This window comes from Galleria mellonella, unplaced genomic scaffold, assembly GCF_026898425.1.
Source record: "Galleria mellonella isolate WM207_F2 unplaced genomic scaffold, CSIRO_AGI_GalMel_v1 utg55, whole genome shotgun sequence".
Lineage (NCBI taxonomy): Eukaryota > Metazoa > Arthropoda > Insecta > Lepidoptera > Pyralidae > Galleria > Galleria mellonella.
Window position 1 is genome coordinate 3,358,027 of NW_026442115.1, and position 17,429 is coordinate 3,375,455.

Genomic DNA, 17,429 nt, shown 5'->3' on the forward strand with positions numbered 1-17,429 from the left:
AACTTTTATACGTACTTTCCGGACAAACCGTATATATATATATATATATATATATATATATATATATATATATATATATATATATATATATATATATATATATATATATATATATATATATATACCTTGAATACATATTTCGTATGATTTTAAAGTATCACATTGAGTTCAATCAGACATACTAAAATTCAAATCAAATAATTTGAAATTAGATTTTATAAAATTTAGTGCAAAAACAAAACTTCTTGGGTCAAAGTAAGAGATATTATTTTATAACGTCGAAAAATTCACTTTTCTTGATTATAAAAATCTTTTTTCCTGCAGTGTGTTTGTTGCGATTTTTTAATTTTCGCCCTTCAAGTATTCTCTTTTTCCTCTCCCTTCTCCCTCCGCAAGTTCCATCGTCTCCGACGCATAAAATATTTTCCATATTAAAAAAATTAATAAGTGATGAAAGAAGAAAATGAAATAATCTTGTAAAAATCGCAGCTGAACAGTTAACGAGAGAAGAAACCAAAATATAAAAAAGAATTTATAGAATATAACCATCTCCTTTTTTGAATTCGGTTAAAAATAGGTTAATGTAGATAATTTCATTTTCATATCTAAAAAAATATTATGCTAATATTTAGTCAGAGAAATTTATAAACCGAGATACTACTAAATACTAAGAATAAATTTACAGAATACATTAGCAAAACTGTAAAGCCCTCCGTCTCTATAAATAGGTATAACCTAATGAAACGGTGAAGATTGATTGCCAGTTCCTACTCTCATGCCTTTATTACGAAGTAAACACCTAAACTATCATGTAGCCACCTATATTTGCTACTAGGAAAAAAGATAAGAAATCGATTTATGTATCTATTTATTTATTTATTTTTTTGTTAAAGATAGTAATTTATATTGTTGATCTAAATATAGATACTGTATTCAAAATTTACCTCGTTTCATAGCCTTGAATCCTATTATTTTATTTATTAGTTTCTTTGGATTGTCTTGTATGTATCATTTATTTTACTTCTACAAATGACAATATGACATAATAGCTCAAGTTTATGCGTTACTGCCTAATTACACGTTAAGAGAAGACAAAACACTAAACAACTCTACATAGTTTTGTACTTTAACATTTACATACAGAACATATTTGGGAGAAACCTAAAGTTGTAAACTGGCAAAGTGAAATATGTACAAAGATTTATGTCGATATAGTATATGAAAAGGTGAAGAAAATATCGAAAGTTTCACAGTTAGATTTTCTCACCCCACCGCCCATACAGTGACAGATAAGGTTTTTTTTAATAAGTTAAAACGAAATGGTAACCCCACCTGCACTATCGGTATACGCTAGCGAGGCACCAATGATACATAATAGGTGAAGATGAAGTCATTTCAATTGGCTCATCATGAAGAGTTTGATAAGAATTAACCACGATGGTTTCCAAGGGGAACCGCGTGGAGGTCGACCTGATAGGGAGTATTGTTAGCAATGGAGCTGTTATTACCCATTACTAACAATCTCTTTCCACTCGACAGATAAGTTTAGAATCGTTTAAGGTATCAATATGGATACTAATTTGAACGTACTTAATATAAAAATTGTTTATATAATTAATGATCTTGGTAAATATATAAAACGTAAGTAAAAGTTTCTATTGACAACTTACCTACTTTTAGGTAAGAAACAAGTAAAATCTGAAAAATAGGTATAAAAGGTGAAAGTGAAGGGCGAATTCAAAGGAACTACATGATTTAACTACATTACAATTAACTAAAAAAGCTCTAAATACAGTCTTGTGTACTGAATATTTATCAAAAAAAAAGTAAAGTCAATATTAATATTATAATATAATATCATAATTATTACCTCTCTGTATTACACTACACAGCGATTTTCAGCTCTCTCGTTTCTTCGCTACATTCAGGCACAGATCGGCCTACACTATATTGGCACTTCATAGTCTCCATTCCAGAACATTACTTCTAACTGTATTCGATTCAATGGCTAATATGACCAACCCGCTACAACTAAGCTTGAAAATTTGAAGAGCTATTTATAACATTGGACACAACTTTTTTTATAAAATTAATCAAAATCATTAAATCTCTAGCTCAGCGTGTACTTTAAATGTTTATTCTACGAGTATGTTATACTGTTTAAAAGTATTATGACTATTTCGTAAATATGTTTTGAACAAGTGTTTTTGGTATTCGCTATGAATTACCTACTAACTGTTTACCATTGATTTACTGTATTTTTAGTTCAGTAGATAAAAATATAATCCATTTTTATATAGCATAGAATATTAGAAATATAGAAAACCCAGTTATATACAATAAGAGGTATATAAAAAGTTAATAATAAAAAAGCATGTTTGAATATTTCGCACATATATAATTTTTTTCCTTTCTGATACAAATTTAATTTCGAATTCTATAATTGCAAACACAAATTAAACGTGCCAAAAATTACTGTGATTGAAGAAATGGTTCGTAGAAATAACGTCAGAAAATCTTTTTTGATTTGTTATCAAACATGTGACATATTTCATTGCTATACTGTTTTATTTATTATTACACTAACAGTATCCCGCTACTCCGCACGCGTGAATCAATACATAAAATATCCAATGTTAAGATATAACCTAGTCTTGTGCCAAATTTCATTCAAATCTATATAGTAGTTTTTGCACAAAAGAGAAACAGACATTCATCATAAATAGATATCTATCCATCCACTATTATTTATATTAATTTTCGCAAATTTAGGAAATTTAAATCTTAATATTATAAAAATTAAGATTTAATTTTTCTATATTAACAATGTAACCATGTGATCATTAAATTCATTTTAGCAAACCAAATATAAAATAAATGAAACATGCCATAAAAGTTTATAGTCTGGGCCCCGCTAAAACAACTCCAAAAACATTTTTCGAGAAAAAATATTGGATTAAATAGCAATAACCATACCTTTGCCGTAAAACCTTAGTACCGAAACCGCTGGAGTGTGCAATGATTTATTATTTGTTCGATGTGGAAAAAAGCTAAACCAATTTCTTTCTAAGACCCAATTTTTTTCTTTTCTTACATATGATGTCCTTTTTTAGGAAAATAGTAATACTACTTTTGAATATGTTTAAATACAGTTTACTATAATATGAAAAGGTAATTCATAATATATCATGAAAATGGCTCCACCCTGTCTCTTTGGTTGTGTTTAAATTGGGTTCATACCAAGAGTACACAAATATAAATAAATTGTGCATAAAACGTATTTAACGTCTTAAGACATTTTTCACAGTCAACCTATATTTATGAAGACATTTATATATATTTATGAGCAGAAACTAAATGTCCTTATTTTCTTTTATTTACAATGGTCTTATGAGAGATAATTATTAACAACAAGCTTCTAATGTCTTGGTATTTTTAACAATTGCCTTTTTTTTAAATCAACTTATCATAAATAAAATATTTTGAATCGTATTTTTTTAGAACTAAAAATGGTCAAAATATTTAGGGGTTATCCGCGAAATCTTCATAAAACTACTAAAATTAAGTTGTGGCTAGTTAAATACGCCTTAGTAGTTTTTTGTAGATATCTCAATTTTAGCAACCGCAATATTTTTCAAACTCCAAAAAAAACATTAGATATATCAGTGAAATCTTAATTGTAAGGACAAATATAAACTAAATTTGTAATATACTTAAGTAATAGACTATAAATTCAGTTAACTTTGGTTCTTAAAATAAAAATTTCCCTGCGATATTAAATTAATAGGTTCGAAGCTACAGAATCGATCCCATTACTAGCAGATCAGAGACAGATTCTATTCTACAACACTTTGGATCCAAATAAACTAACCAAAATAAGCGTAAAGTGAAATGTCACTTTCACTACAGGGGTGTAAGTAGGTAGGTAACTCGTAATGATATTTTTTTGCAAGAATATCTGAAGTTAAATCAATGCGAAAATTTCTAAAGACGTTTATTACTACATCGCCTTCAAATAACTGTGTCCAATTACAAGTTACTATAATAGTTCTAAATATAGTTCTAAATGGTATCTACGTAGTTCTATATGATCTCTATTTTTATTAGACTAATAATTAATATGTATATATATATATATATATATATATATATATATATATATATATATATAATAATCCGTAACTCTTGGACAGTTCTTATATTACCATACAATATCATAATTGCCTACATAACACATAAGTTAGACTAACATATAGAATACTTTTTATCGTAATTAACGAAGATGCCAGAAAATATAGGTAGATATTTATATTAGTTTTAAGCAGCAAAAATATTTCCATGTATACGTATATGTATATAGTTACGTCACAGCGAGTTTGACCTATATTTTACAGCTTAGCTTTAAATCGATCACAGGAAGTAAGAGGTGACCGTGTATCTAATTAATGGTATTTTCCATTAATTGTTTTAAGAAATGAATAGTCTAGTACTCTTTTCATTCTTATTTACATGCTTCTTCATCGTTTATTAATATATGTATTCATTTTTATATTCCAATTATATATTTGGTTTATTTGGAGGTCCAACTCAATGTAACTATACCTACTCAACTTAATCAATTTACTAAAATCGAAGGCAAACTTCACGGCGAAACAGCCATTAAATTTAAAAACCTCGGTTGCTTTGTATAATTTGTCAATGTAAACTAGTCCGTCAATACATATATTACGCCCGCAGCGTAAGAGGCCTATTAAACGCATTAAGTTATATAAAAGAAATCCTATTAAAGTTCATGTAATATGAGTTTATTGATCTCTAGATCAGAATTACGCTAAACACTCATTTTCTTAACAAGTGCATCTATATAGTGCAGTAGCAAGAGAAAAATAGCGAACTTTCTGTAAAATGCAATAGCGCAAGTGCTCTACCAAAGATTATTAGATTCTTTTATTTCTTTATAAACACACAGAAGAATTGCCAATATTTTATTCTATTTTTATTCTTACACAAAGGTTATGAATCTGATTGTTCAATCATATTCACACAAATCACCGGTCAAGCTATATATTTAACTTTAGACATATAGTACATAATATTACATACCCAGGCATCCGCCTTGAATCATCCGAATCTCACGCTGACAAAGTTATGGTATTCCCTTCCAGTCCGCCTATGAAAATAATACAGAAATCTTGTGAAACCTCTTAGTATTTCTAACAAAGTTTCGTAAAGTGACATAACGGTGACCAGGCTGCTTTGCATGTATAAAGTTCAGAATTCTGTCTTGGTCAGTTTAGAAAACTAACATTTCCAAATTTGCTCGGACCTGGGTATTCTAGATCCCAGTTTTTTTTTTTTACCTCCATTTGTTCCCAGATATACGTTGTCTGATTTGTTTTATCAGAATCTCTTGATTTTTTCTAAACTAACCAACTCAAACAAGCAATTAGTATTTATGTCCGCTTAATATTATCATAAAGTTAACTATGTCGAGCTTAGTCCTTAAAATTTGAAAAGAGAAAATATATAACTCAGAAATGTTAACTTGGTTTACAAACGAGTCAACATTAACACGTCACTTATTGCAGTGAACAACGGATTGGGTATTTTGTGTAGATTGCTTATGACGTCTTTCGACCGCAATTCTAATAAATTGTCCGGACATTTTATGAATAATATTTGCGCTGTTTCCTGTATCATTGAAACGTCCACCTTAGTTCCAGTCTGTCTGCCACCTCCATCGAGTTGCACGTATTTTGTGTCGTATTAACTTTGTGTGTAAACAAATGTTGTTAGAATGTCAACGGAAAGTGTGACAACATTGACCGATCTCGGCAATGATACATATTCTACAACTGAATCTGTTGCGTCCACGTCAGTATGGTTCAACGAAAGCGAAATTACTTCTATTACACCCTTAGGGGCAAAAGTTTCGATCACAGAAAGTGTTCGTAACACGATTGACGTTAAGAAGTCATTTCACAGTGAGTCTGGAGATACTTGGTGCTTGTTCGGCGCCTTCATTATAATTGAAATTGTTATGACAGCTTTGGAATTAATAATATCGATTGTAGCAGCTCTAAAGATACAGCGTTGGAGGAGGAATTATAGAAATCAAATGTTAATGCAGCTAAGTATCGTTCGATTCTTAAAAAGAATAGTACTCGTTATAATATATTTAAAAGAAAGTAAAATAATATCAACTGGGATTGAACTCGAAACAGCAATATTGAGCAGTCAAACATACATCGATTTTGTTATAGTTATTTTGGTTTTTTTCTTCATTAAACATATGTATGATAGTTTAATTGTAGTGTTGGTAAAAATAAGTCAAAATAATTTATATAAAGTATTGATTTGTTCTTGGTTGTTGCCCCTACCAATAGCTATTATTTTTACAACATTAGTTGTCACTAATATATTAAATCAATGGCTTATGTACTTACTAATTTGTTGCATATTTAAATGGCCTCTTATGTTTATGGGCACTGTACTTTATTTAACGATACTGCATAAAGTTTTGAAAGATAAAATTAGACAATTCGCCAGAAGTCTAACGATTATTACTTTTTTACTATGTTTAGTTATAAACTTTTATTTATTTTCTAAAGATATTATAGAATTGTGGTGCGGTGTTTCTTTTTCGACATTGCTTATAAGTTATATATTAGGATTTCTTTTGAATTTTCTGATTCTTTGTCTTTATATTATATTAATTACACTCAATTTTAAATGTAATTTAAATTCATCAGAAGTTCAAACCAATCATAGTGTAGGTAATTAATAAACATAAGTACCTAAGTATTTATTTGAAAAATTATACCATGTGATATTAATTTTCTTACCGTAGTAATAAAAAATTTAGAAAGCTTTAATTTAAATAAATATATTAGTAATTATAACGTTGTGTTTATTTATTGTTCAATTTAATTAAGTACCTTTTAATTAGATATTTCACACAAGAAAACAGCACCGAGTCACTTATATAATATCTCATTAGCTTCCAATAAAATTTCATTTGTTAAAACTTCAATAAATTAGGGAAATACCTACTTACTTTCACAATGCCTTCCCTTTGAATTTAGTAACTTTTAACAACGTTAAAATTTTAAGGAGAGGCACAATATTTATAGAAAATTTTATATATTAAGATTATTATTATTTATTCTATACCTTATTTAACCTGTACTTGTAGATATAGTAAATAATAGTTCTTGCAATAACTATAGTTGTATTTAATTTCTGTAATGTTAAACGAGTTGTTTACAACATTAAGTCAGCCTTTTTTACCATATATTTTAATAAATAAAAGATCTTGAATTTTCTCTTAATCCATTTAAACGCATCACAAAATATATAATATGTTTCCGTTACGTTATATGGAATATACCTAAATCAATTAAAATAGGTCTCGACTGTAAGTCAATTCTATATTGAATATCTTAAAACTAATAAAAAATGTCTAACAATATAAAAATACATTAATTATAATAAAAAAATATGTATATATTTAATAAAAATTAAAACTCCATGAAATAAATTTCACAAAGACGAAGGCGTGGATTGTAAATAGTTGATAGTATCTTTGTTCACACAGATACTAACACGTGTTCCACGTGTAGGTATATATGTGTGTACATGTTGATAAAATATATCTATTAGTATATCGTGATTATTTTCAAAAATATTCATTCTTTTTTTAATTCAGGAAGTTGATTCATCGTTGTTATTGTTAAAAACAACAATATATGTCATTCTACACACTTATTAATACGTAATAGATAGTAATAGGTTCACAGGGAGGTATTTAAAATAGAATTTATATTAGAACTTATTACATTTTATATTTGTCTTGGGTTAATCTTCAATCTAGAATTCCTGCTGCAAGATGGAAATTGCAAAGATAGTATTTAGAGTTTGATAGGTATATAGAGATATGCCAATCACGGCAAATAGTAATTTTCATATAAATTGAACTATTGTATATAACTATCTATTTGTGGATAGTTACAAAGTAGGTACGTACTACAACCACTACTAATCTATTATTTTTACAACAAATTCATAAGATTAATAGGTTAATGATCAAATTAAAACAAAATCAGTAAAACTAATAATAAACATTTAATTTAGGATCACAATAAAAAAAAATCTTAGTATTTTCACTTTAGTTTACAATAATCGGTCAGGTTTCGTATTATATTTATGTTACAAAAAGATTTATTCAAAGATTTATTAAATGCAATGATTTTTTGAATAGAATAAAATAATATCTGTAATATGAAAAGCATGTCTACTTTTCACAACGTACCATTGTAGTTTATCGTGTACCTATTCACATCGATTACTTAATATTCGTACCTATTAAAATGTCGTCATATTTACTTAAATTCATTTCATGACTCCATTAACCAAAAGATTAATCAATAGGTACCTATATCTATTCTAGTTAAAATATACAGATAAACAAAGAATTAATTAACAAAAAGAAAAATACAAAATAGTCCTTAGCTTTCGATAGGTAATAAAAACGACATTTCTAAGCGGGGTAATTAACAACTTTATTTACAGAGATCTGTTAGCAAGAAGTCATTAAAACATGTATGGGTATTAACAAAAGAAGGTATTTTAATTACAAAAATGATGTTTGTATTATGGACGGAAGTATCGCTGTTAGCTAAATGCAGCTAAAAGCGCTATAGCGCTCACAGCTCAAGCGCAGTCACAAGCGCAGCGCTTGATGCGTTTCTCGCGGTGCAAGACTGCATCCACGCTGCGAACTGAGCGGGGCTGCATATCTGGAAAAAATTACAGTTTCTTTAATAATTTTCAAAAATATTAGGATGGAATGAAATTAATGAATTTTAACTTCAATAATTTGCGAATTTTTTAATATTAAAATTATTTTACAAATTAATTCTGCATCTAAAAAGTATTATATAATAAAAAAAAAATATGGTAAGATACTAAACTACAATTTTAGTTTGCTTTCTGATTTTGCCTATTGTTTTATACATACATACTTACAAAATTAAATATCGCTTACTGGTCCAAAAGTTTTTTCTTATCATAAGCTACCTAGTTAAATATAGGTAACTCTTCTAACATCAATCAACTTCAAAAAATTGGAACGGCGTAAAAATACTTAATTAAATAACGTAAGTGATGAATAATTTCACTTCGTCACTTAGATTTCCATCGTGAATTCCCCTGATAGATCTATTTTTAAATGTCAAAGGTTCGTCCTAAACTTTTTTTAACATAAAACGCAATATTGAAGCTTCCTTCATTTAGATCATTGCTCAGAAGTTGATGTTTCCTTTATATAATTTATGCATAAATTAGAAAAATGACACCGTAACAAAAAATAAATAGAATTATCGAGGTAAATATAGATGTTATTTCTGGGCACCGCTATTTTTAAACTTTCCGTTGTGATCAGCAATAAAAAAGATAGCATGTACATAACTAGGAATTTATTTCATTGTTTTCTTATGAACTATTATTTATTAATAAAAAATGGAAGTAAAATTAATTTACTTGAAATTTGAATAATTGGGACTACTTAATTGAAAATAAAAAATATATGTAAAATATTTTATATTGAATATGTTAAAGTCAACATCTCCATATATTAATTCGGCCGTACATTTTAAAATCGTTTCTATTAACATTATTTTGATTTACTCGTACCTATGTGCATCACAGGCATCGCAATTTTTTTTTATAATTTTCAAATCGATTTATTCAGTAATTTTGTTATGATTATGTATCAGACAAATTGTTATTCTTTTTTTAATAAGATAGACTTTTATGTTTTCCTTATTAGTAACAGTAACGTACTAGCTGTTTTCAAATACCTTTATTTATTTGATACCCTATAAGTTTCCATACTGAAGTTGATTAAGTTTCTAGAAAATACCCAAATAAAACTCCGAGGAAATAACAAGATTAATTTAGAGAAATAAGTTGACAACAGGTTTGTGGATGTGTGTATATATTATATTATTGTCTTAATATATAAAAATACCATGTCACGATGTTCATTCACATTAATCTCTAAAATTGCTCAACCGATTTAAATGAAATTTTGTAAATAAAAGTATTTTTTTCTCCAACTTACAAGATTTACCAGAGACAAAAGTCGTTTTCTTGGGTACCTCTTTCCCATTCGTGTTTTTACCATGAATCAGGTGTGTTTGCATGTCTGTGCTTCGATTTGAAAGGTGGGATATAGCAGTGAATTTACAGGGTACAGAAGAATAACACCTGAGTCCTCAGAAATGGCAACGCATAAGGGGTATCATGGGCGAAACAGTATATACTCTGTTATGTCTATGGTACTGCTCATGTCTATAGGCGACGGTTACCACTTTCCAGCAGGTGGGCCGTTAGCTTGTTTGTTATTCTATCCTTAAAGTTTCAAAATAACATTTGCCAGGTCAACTAATAATGTACATAGGTACTCACAATGTGGCCTCTCATCCACATCTTGTGGCAATAGTAAGGTGCGGGGCGCGCGAGGGGCCTGTGCCTCCTGCGGCAACTGCTCGACCTGGCGCCGCTGTTCGTCCTGTCGCTGTTGCTCTTCAGCCTGCGCCTGCGCTTCGGCTTCAGCTTCGGCCGCAGCCGCCAGAGAGTTCATAATCGTTTTCACCTAAAGATATATTAGATTAATATATACCTGTTTGTTTACCAACATCCTAATAAAAACAGTGGCGTTTTTTTGTTAAAAGTTTCTTAAATACACATTATAATTTAATATAAGAACAATCAATTTAAATTGCATGTATTTCAACCGACTTTAAAAAGGTTCTCAATTCGATTGTATGTTTTATGTTTGTTACCTCATAACTCCGATAGGATATACTTACAGATTAGTCCCATAGAAATTTTATAAAAATCGGTTCGGTAATTTAGTTTTTAAATGAAAATAACTGGTTTTTCCACAATTGCACATTCTATGCAATTTCATTATAGTTGAGATTGCTTGACTAGTTTCGGGACTATCTAGGATCCTTAATAATGAGCAGCCGTAACTAGTCGTACATTCTCAACTAAAATACACATAAATTAAACCAATCGCTTATTTTTACATTAAAATACAGTGGCTATTTCCTATATTAAAAGTTAACCTGTCTATAATTGTCTGCTTACAATTTTAATAATATAATTTCTAAAAACTAAAAAAATGAGTCCTGTTTTATATACAGCATTTCACAAAATTATCATATGTTTTTTTATGTTAGGAAAAAATCAAAAATACACATGAAAATTACAAACAGACAAACAATTTTAAAATGCGTAATCATGCATTTTAGAATTTTAGGTTAAAAACTTTTCTTTCGACGGCTCGATTCTTAAACATATTAAATAAATAATAAAACTACTATTTCATATTTGAAATTAAGTATATTTTACATAAATATAATCCTAATTGTACTTATGCAAATGAAGTACCTATATTAACTAAATACGATTGAATTATACATAAAGATATTCTATTTGTATATAGGTACCCAATGTATTCGTATATATATGTATATATAAACAATTGAAGCTAACAAAACCTCTGTAAGCTACGATTAATTAGAAACGGACTTGTAAGTTGAATGAACGCTAAACTTGTACCGTCAACTGTGATATACCTAATATGAGAAAAAAGTACATAATATATGTATATTTATTTATATAAAATTTGTTTTCTATAATTGGCTTCATAATAAATACCTACCTAAATGAAAAAAGTTTTAGTATTTATTACTTTTGTCTTATTTATTTTTAAACGATAAAATTCTATAAAATAAATTAGTTAATAATATAAACTAGCCCTCTAGACAAGCGACAAGCGAATTCGTCGTAGGTATGTAATCGACATCGCTAGCGATTCTGTGAATTGGAATGAGATATCCGGCATTGCTATCTCATTCTATCTCACGGACTCCCTAGCAATGTCGCTTCCATCAACAAATTCGCTTGCCATTATTTGTATAGAGGGCCAGATAAGCACACACATTAAGAAATAGAAATAATAGGTATGATTTTGGTGGGATTTTTTTATGATTTTGTCTGTTAACTTTATAATGTAATATATAACTTACAATAATGTTAGTAGCACGTACCTCTTGCATATCGTTATCGATCTGCTGGTCACGGTGCTGTGAAGCAGCGGTATTTTCTACATTCTGTCTGATCTCAAACAGCTCCTCGGGGCTCAAGCCCCAAGGCACGTTCATCTGCACCGGTGTACCTTCAAGGGGAACCTTCTTCATCTGCCATAACAAGAATAATAATAAAACATTAGTATAAATAAAAATATAAAATGTGGTCAACAAATAAATAAATAATATTTGTATATTAAGACATGGTCTATCTTTGTACTCTATATTCGAGTCCGTATAGGCTCAGGCGTTTAATCGAAATTACTTATAAAGAATACCAACACTTGCGATAAATTTATAAAATGACTTTTTTGTCTTCGCATAATATTTACTATTTATGGGGATAGCAATTAAACTATGGCGTTAAACTACGTTGCGATTGTCGGTAAGTGGTACTTCGCTATTGTACTCATAGACAGTGAAATTACAGGATATAGAAACGAAGAAAGAAGTCCTCAAGAATAGTAACCCATGGCACCGTGACATTGCCATGGGTGTCACAGTGTATTCTATTACTATATATGGTTGGTGATATTCACTATTAATATATATAATTAAGTAGACCACCAACTTATTAATCATTCCAAATTACATAAAAATATAAATATGAGTAGTTTTAAATGTTCTCTAATTGTAGAAAAGTTAAAGAACAAGAACAATACATATATAAAGCTAATACAAAAAAAGTTGTATTCAAAGGAAGACAAAAGGATAAGTTCATAGACAATAAGTTCTAATTAGATAACTTATTTTTCTGATAGAACTGAGTATGAATTAGTAGAATACCTTAGGATAAATTTTGTTAGTAACTGAATAAGTAAAAAAAAGTTAAGTAAAAGTATCTTTAAAAAAATTAATGTATAGACGTAATGAACTAAATCTATAATTTAATTTAAATTAAAAGAGAAGCAAACTTTAGCGTGCAATTATTTTTTTTTTAATCCACAAAGTGATGTCTAGTATGTACTGTGATACGACTTAAAAAATACGACAAAATCCAAACTTTAAATTTGATTTTCAAGAACACAATTATAAAAACCATAACCAATTTGGTGCAATATTTTTTGCGTGATACCGGAACAACCAACAAACAAGACAGATAAACAAATAGACAAAAAAATATAAAATTAATTGTTTTGCCTTCTATTCCCCTTATTAAGTTCCCTCATATCAATTTTCCTTAAATATCACTTAGTTACAATTTTATTACGTATATTAGTATTTATATTGCATATACTAAATTCCTTATAAGTTGATAGCCGACTGACATCTCAGAGATGCTAGTAAGGGACAAGAAATAAACTGTAGATAAAATACAAAGCCAAATTACATATCTTTTGTAGATTTTTGTTCTGAATAAATTAAGAGAAAAGCTAATAGGTATATAATAATTAAATTATGCATGAAAACACTTGTATCTGCTCTTCCACAAATGTTGTTATTATCTTAATCCCCGAATGGTTTCGCCCTTTTAAATTATTTAAATGTTTATTTAATTTACATTTCTTACTCTCCATTTAATTAATTAAAATAGAATAAACAAACAAAATTTTCAGAACTCCTGTAGTATGGAAAAAGTATTACAGTTCAACATCATAGAATATTTTAGAACAGTATCATAAAAAAGAAATATTTACCTTTATGAATATTCTATTATAAATAAATAGCATTCAGGAAAAATATTAACACCAATTTACTATTGGTGTGTTTTTTGCTGAACAATAAGGAAAAGTGGACCTATAAATGTAGCTATTTACATTCATAAAAATTCCATTTCCAACCGACTTCAAAAAGAAGGAAGTTCTCAACTCGGTTCTATTTTTTAATGTTTGTTACTTTATAACTCCATCAGTGATAAACCGATTTGGAAAATTCTCTTTTTATATACTTACAGATTGGTCCCATAAAAATTTTATCAAAATCAGTCCAGTTTGGTTAGTTTTTAAAACAAAATAACTGGCCCTGTTACAATTGGAGTTGGTTTAAATTTTTTTTTTACAATGTATAGTTTGGAAAGCGGATTGGAAGTGTACAATTAAAATGTACTATCGCACACATTAATATGATTTCATGTACTTTTTATTTAGTAACAATTAAATTATATAAAAAATATAACTGCATGTGACATGAGTAATTAAATTGTTTATCATCATCGTCATATCAGCCGTCAATTGTCCACTGCAGAACATAGGCCTTCCCATAAGGGGACTTTTGCCAGTAGTTGCTACTCTTGACAGGCGGGTTGGCAACCGCAGTTAAGCTTTAGTGATCTTTTAAGAAAAAATTTTAAAAATTATTTTAATTATATATTTGTATTGTATGTAGTACTCGTATTATTATTTCTGCAGATATAAATTCTTCGGTTCGAAATAACAACAACGCTTTATAATAAACTTTTGTCATATTATTTATAAATGATGACACTTTACTATGCCAGTAATGGACAGTCTGTATGCTAATATTATTTTTATTTGCAAGATAATATTACATATGGAAAAAGTCGCTTATACAGAGTCATTCCATTTACCGAAGAAGACAAAAAAATATTCTTACTTAACTAATGATGTCTGACAAGCGGCCTTGATGTTAATGTACGTTACAGCGGTGTTCAATAAGATTGTTTTTGTTGTCATTACAATATTTTCATAACAATTATCTTACTTCACGGTGTAGTGAAGAATAGGTGAATAATAATCGAGCAGTAAAACGTAATTCAAATATATACGTACGTTGTGGTTTTATTGAGATTTATTATGATTATTATTTTTTAACGAACAAAAAATAAAGTGGCTATCAAGTTTTTAAATAGGTAGATAAGTACAAAAAGTATAATATAGTTACTGTTAGTACTTTTAATAATACATTATAAGTAAAAATAATTAAATCAAGTCCAAAAAAGTTGAGAAGAAAAATAAAACTAATCTTTAGATTTTAATTAAGCTCTCAATATTATATAATTAAGTTTTTATTAGTTCTAAACAAACAAAGAAAGAAGAAATTTAAATAAGGTGTCCTAAGACTACATGATGGCAGTAACCCTCTTTGCCTTGCTACTATTCAATTCTAAAAAAAAACATTAATTTAAAATAAGACTCGTTTCTCTTCACTTCATATGAGATTACAGTTATTTTTGTTATAAACAATTTTTTAATGCCGTTTATTTGGCACTAACGCAAAAATAGTTGAAAAACTTTAATTAAAATAAAGCTAAAATATTATCGTGAAAAGATTACATATTTCATCAATTAAAAAAAACAAGGGAGGTTTTATACACAAATAACATTATCATATTAATAATATAATATGCGAGTATGTCGCATTCTTATTTAATTATATACATATTTACTCTTTATCACCACTACCACATTAATTAATCAAAATTATTTTTTGTTAATAGTTTATTATTAATTAGTAGTTGTGATTATTTTTTAAATGTGCTAATATTACATCAATTAACTTACAATAAGTTATAGCTTGTTTCAACAGAACTTGTTTAGTGAAAAAGCGTACCGAAACATTCGATTAATTAATCGATCTTTAATTTGTACTATTATTGAACATTAGCAGACTGTCTTATGATGTGGTAAATTATTCATTTATTTACGACAAACAATAATAGTACTCACTTCAGGTTGCTCCAATTCTTGCGTGGGTGCGGGCTGCGGTACGAATTGGTGGACTACAGTGGGTTGCTGAAATAAAGAAAAATAACAATAAAAATTTTACACTCATTGAAAACATAATTTTGGCATAGATTATTTTCTCATCCAACCTTAGAATTTTTTTATGAATAATAACAAAATGGTTATCCCGCCTAATGGTATAAACTGACGGTGTACCAGTGAGGGATGATATATAAGGGATGATATGTGAGTATGAAAGCAAGTCAGTTCATTCGTCGTTAATTCACCAGGAATTAGTTACGCTAGTTTCTAGGGGGCCCCGCATGGATGTCGGCCTGATAGGGTATATTATTAGCAATAAAGACTAGCCATTATTAACATACTTGTCCCTCCCCCCAGCCAACCTTACTTGTCCTTGTCAAATTACTTTACGTAAATAAAACTTCAGATTCGAATCTCAGTCAGATCAATTTAGGTACTGAATTTATCCATTATGGTTCACGCCTAGATAAGGGCGGAATAAGGAATGGTGAATACGTATAATATGTATCATCAACAGATATTCAATGTTTTTAAATTTTCCATAACATGGGATAAAAATTACATATGTGTTGCACTTATATTATTTGTTCATTTCTCTTCTATAATACATTGTAGCTAAATGATGTATGTACACAGGAGATGTTAAAGAAAAATTATATAATATGTGAGGTTTTAATAAGACAAATAGAGCCTAAAATAATATTTATTAGAAATTTGTCCGTCTATGTTTATTAACTTAAAATCTGATGTATGTTTCAATTAATACATTAATCAAAACTATCAATTACTTATTAATAATCACACAGTATGAATAACGTTAAAAACAATACATGTGTCGTAGTCAGTCTATATAACTAGTTTACAACCTCATCAGAAATCGACCATCACCAATCACGCTTACCTTCTTTCAAATTATCGGTGAAAAACCGATACAAGATAAGTCATGCTCGACAATAAACATTGAAAGCTTTTGTTAATAATAAAATTATAACTCCCACTCATCTTACCAAGTGTTAAGTATCGGTTTGTAAATATTGCATATATTTTATAGCATTGGATACGTGATGAATCTACCTACCACATTCGCGACGCATACCAACAATTGCCGAAGGGTTCTTTAACCTCCAGAGAATAACGCTTCGGTGACCCCGCGATGAATATGTCTTGTGTTTTTCTTTTTAAGCAAATACCTTTTTTATCCAAAAACAACTAGCATTAACTCGTCTAAATCTCTGAGTCACGATATCGAATATGGCAGCTTGGTGGCGCAATAATACATGGTCTACGTTTTTGTTTTTATTTTGATTGTATTTTTTATATATTGTTTAGTGTATAAGAAAGAGTTCTTCGTCATTTATTATTCGATTTTGATGAATATTTTTAATTAAAAGGTTTTTATTGCTGATCCTGTCTTTATTTTATCAATAATGATTTTTTTAACAAAAAGATTTTTATAATAAAATACTTAAAATATGTTAATTTAACAATTTTACCTAATGTATAAATAAGAATTTATGTAGAAAAGCAGACCTAGTTTTGGATCGAAATTTTATTAAAATCCTAATTATAAAACAGGAATTATACCTATTAAAATTGACTAAAT

General features: G+C 28.5%; 3 protein-coding genes across 3 annotated transcripts in view; 1 reads left to right on the top strand and 2 right to left on the bottom strand.

Moving 5' to 3' along the window:
- Nucleotides 1-5,237, bottom strand: part of LOC113521358 (BAI1-associated protein 3) — a 113,137-nt gene extending 107,900 nt beyond the window's left edge. The window contains exon 1 of the mRNA XM_026906881.3: nucleotides 5,104-5,237. The gene's annotated coding sequence lies outside the window, so the exon portion shown is untranslated. The remainder of the gene's footprint in view (nucleotides 1-5,103) is intronic.
- A 426-nt stretch (nucleotides 5,238-5,663) lies between these two features.
- Nucleotides 5,664-7,057, top strand: LOC113521491 (uncharacterized). The gene has a single exon (XM_026907025.3). The coding sequence runs from the start codon at nucleotides 5,798-5,800 to the stop codon at nucleotides 6,782-6,784; it is 987 nt and encodes a 328-aa protein (XP_026762826.2). The 5' UTR covers nucleotides 5,664-5,797; the 3' UTR covers nucleotides 6,785-7,057.
- Nucleotides 7,058-8,105: 1,048 nt separating this feature from the next.
- Nucleotides 8,106-17,429, bottom strand: part of LOC113521510 (WW domain-binding protein 11) — a 67,674-nt gene continuing 58,350 nt past the window's right edge. The window contains exons 8-11 of the mRNA XM_026907050.3: nucleotides 15,788-15,853; nucleotides 12,123-12,272; nucleotides 10,471-10,657; nucleotides 8,106-8,798 (exon numbers count right to left, since the gene is read on the bottom strand). Of these exons, the coding sequence (XP_026762851.1) occupies nucleotides 8,713-8,798; nucleotides 10,471-10,657; nucleotides 12,123-12,272; nucleotides 15,788-15,853 (489 nt within the window). The 3' untranslated portion in view covers nucleotides 8,106-8,712. The remainder of the gene's footprint in view (nucleotides 8,799-10,470; nucleotides 10,658-12,122; nucleotides 12,273-15,787; nucleotides 15,854-17,429) is intronic.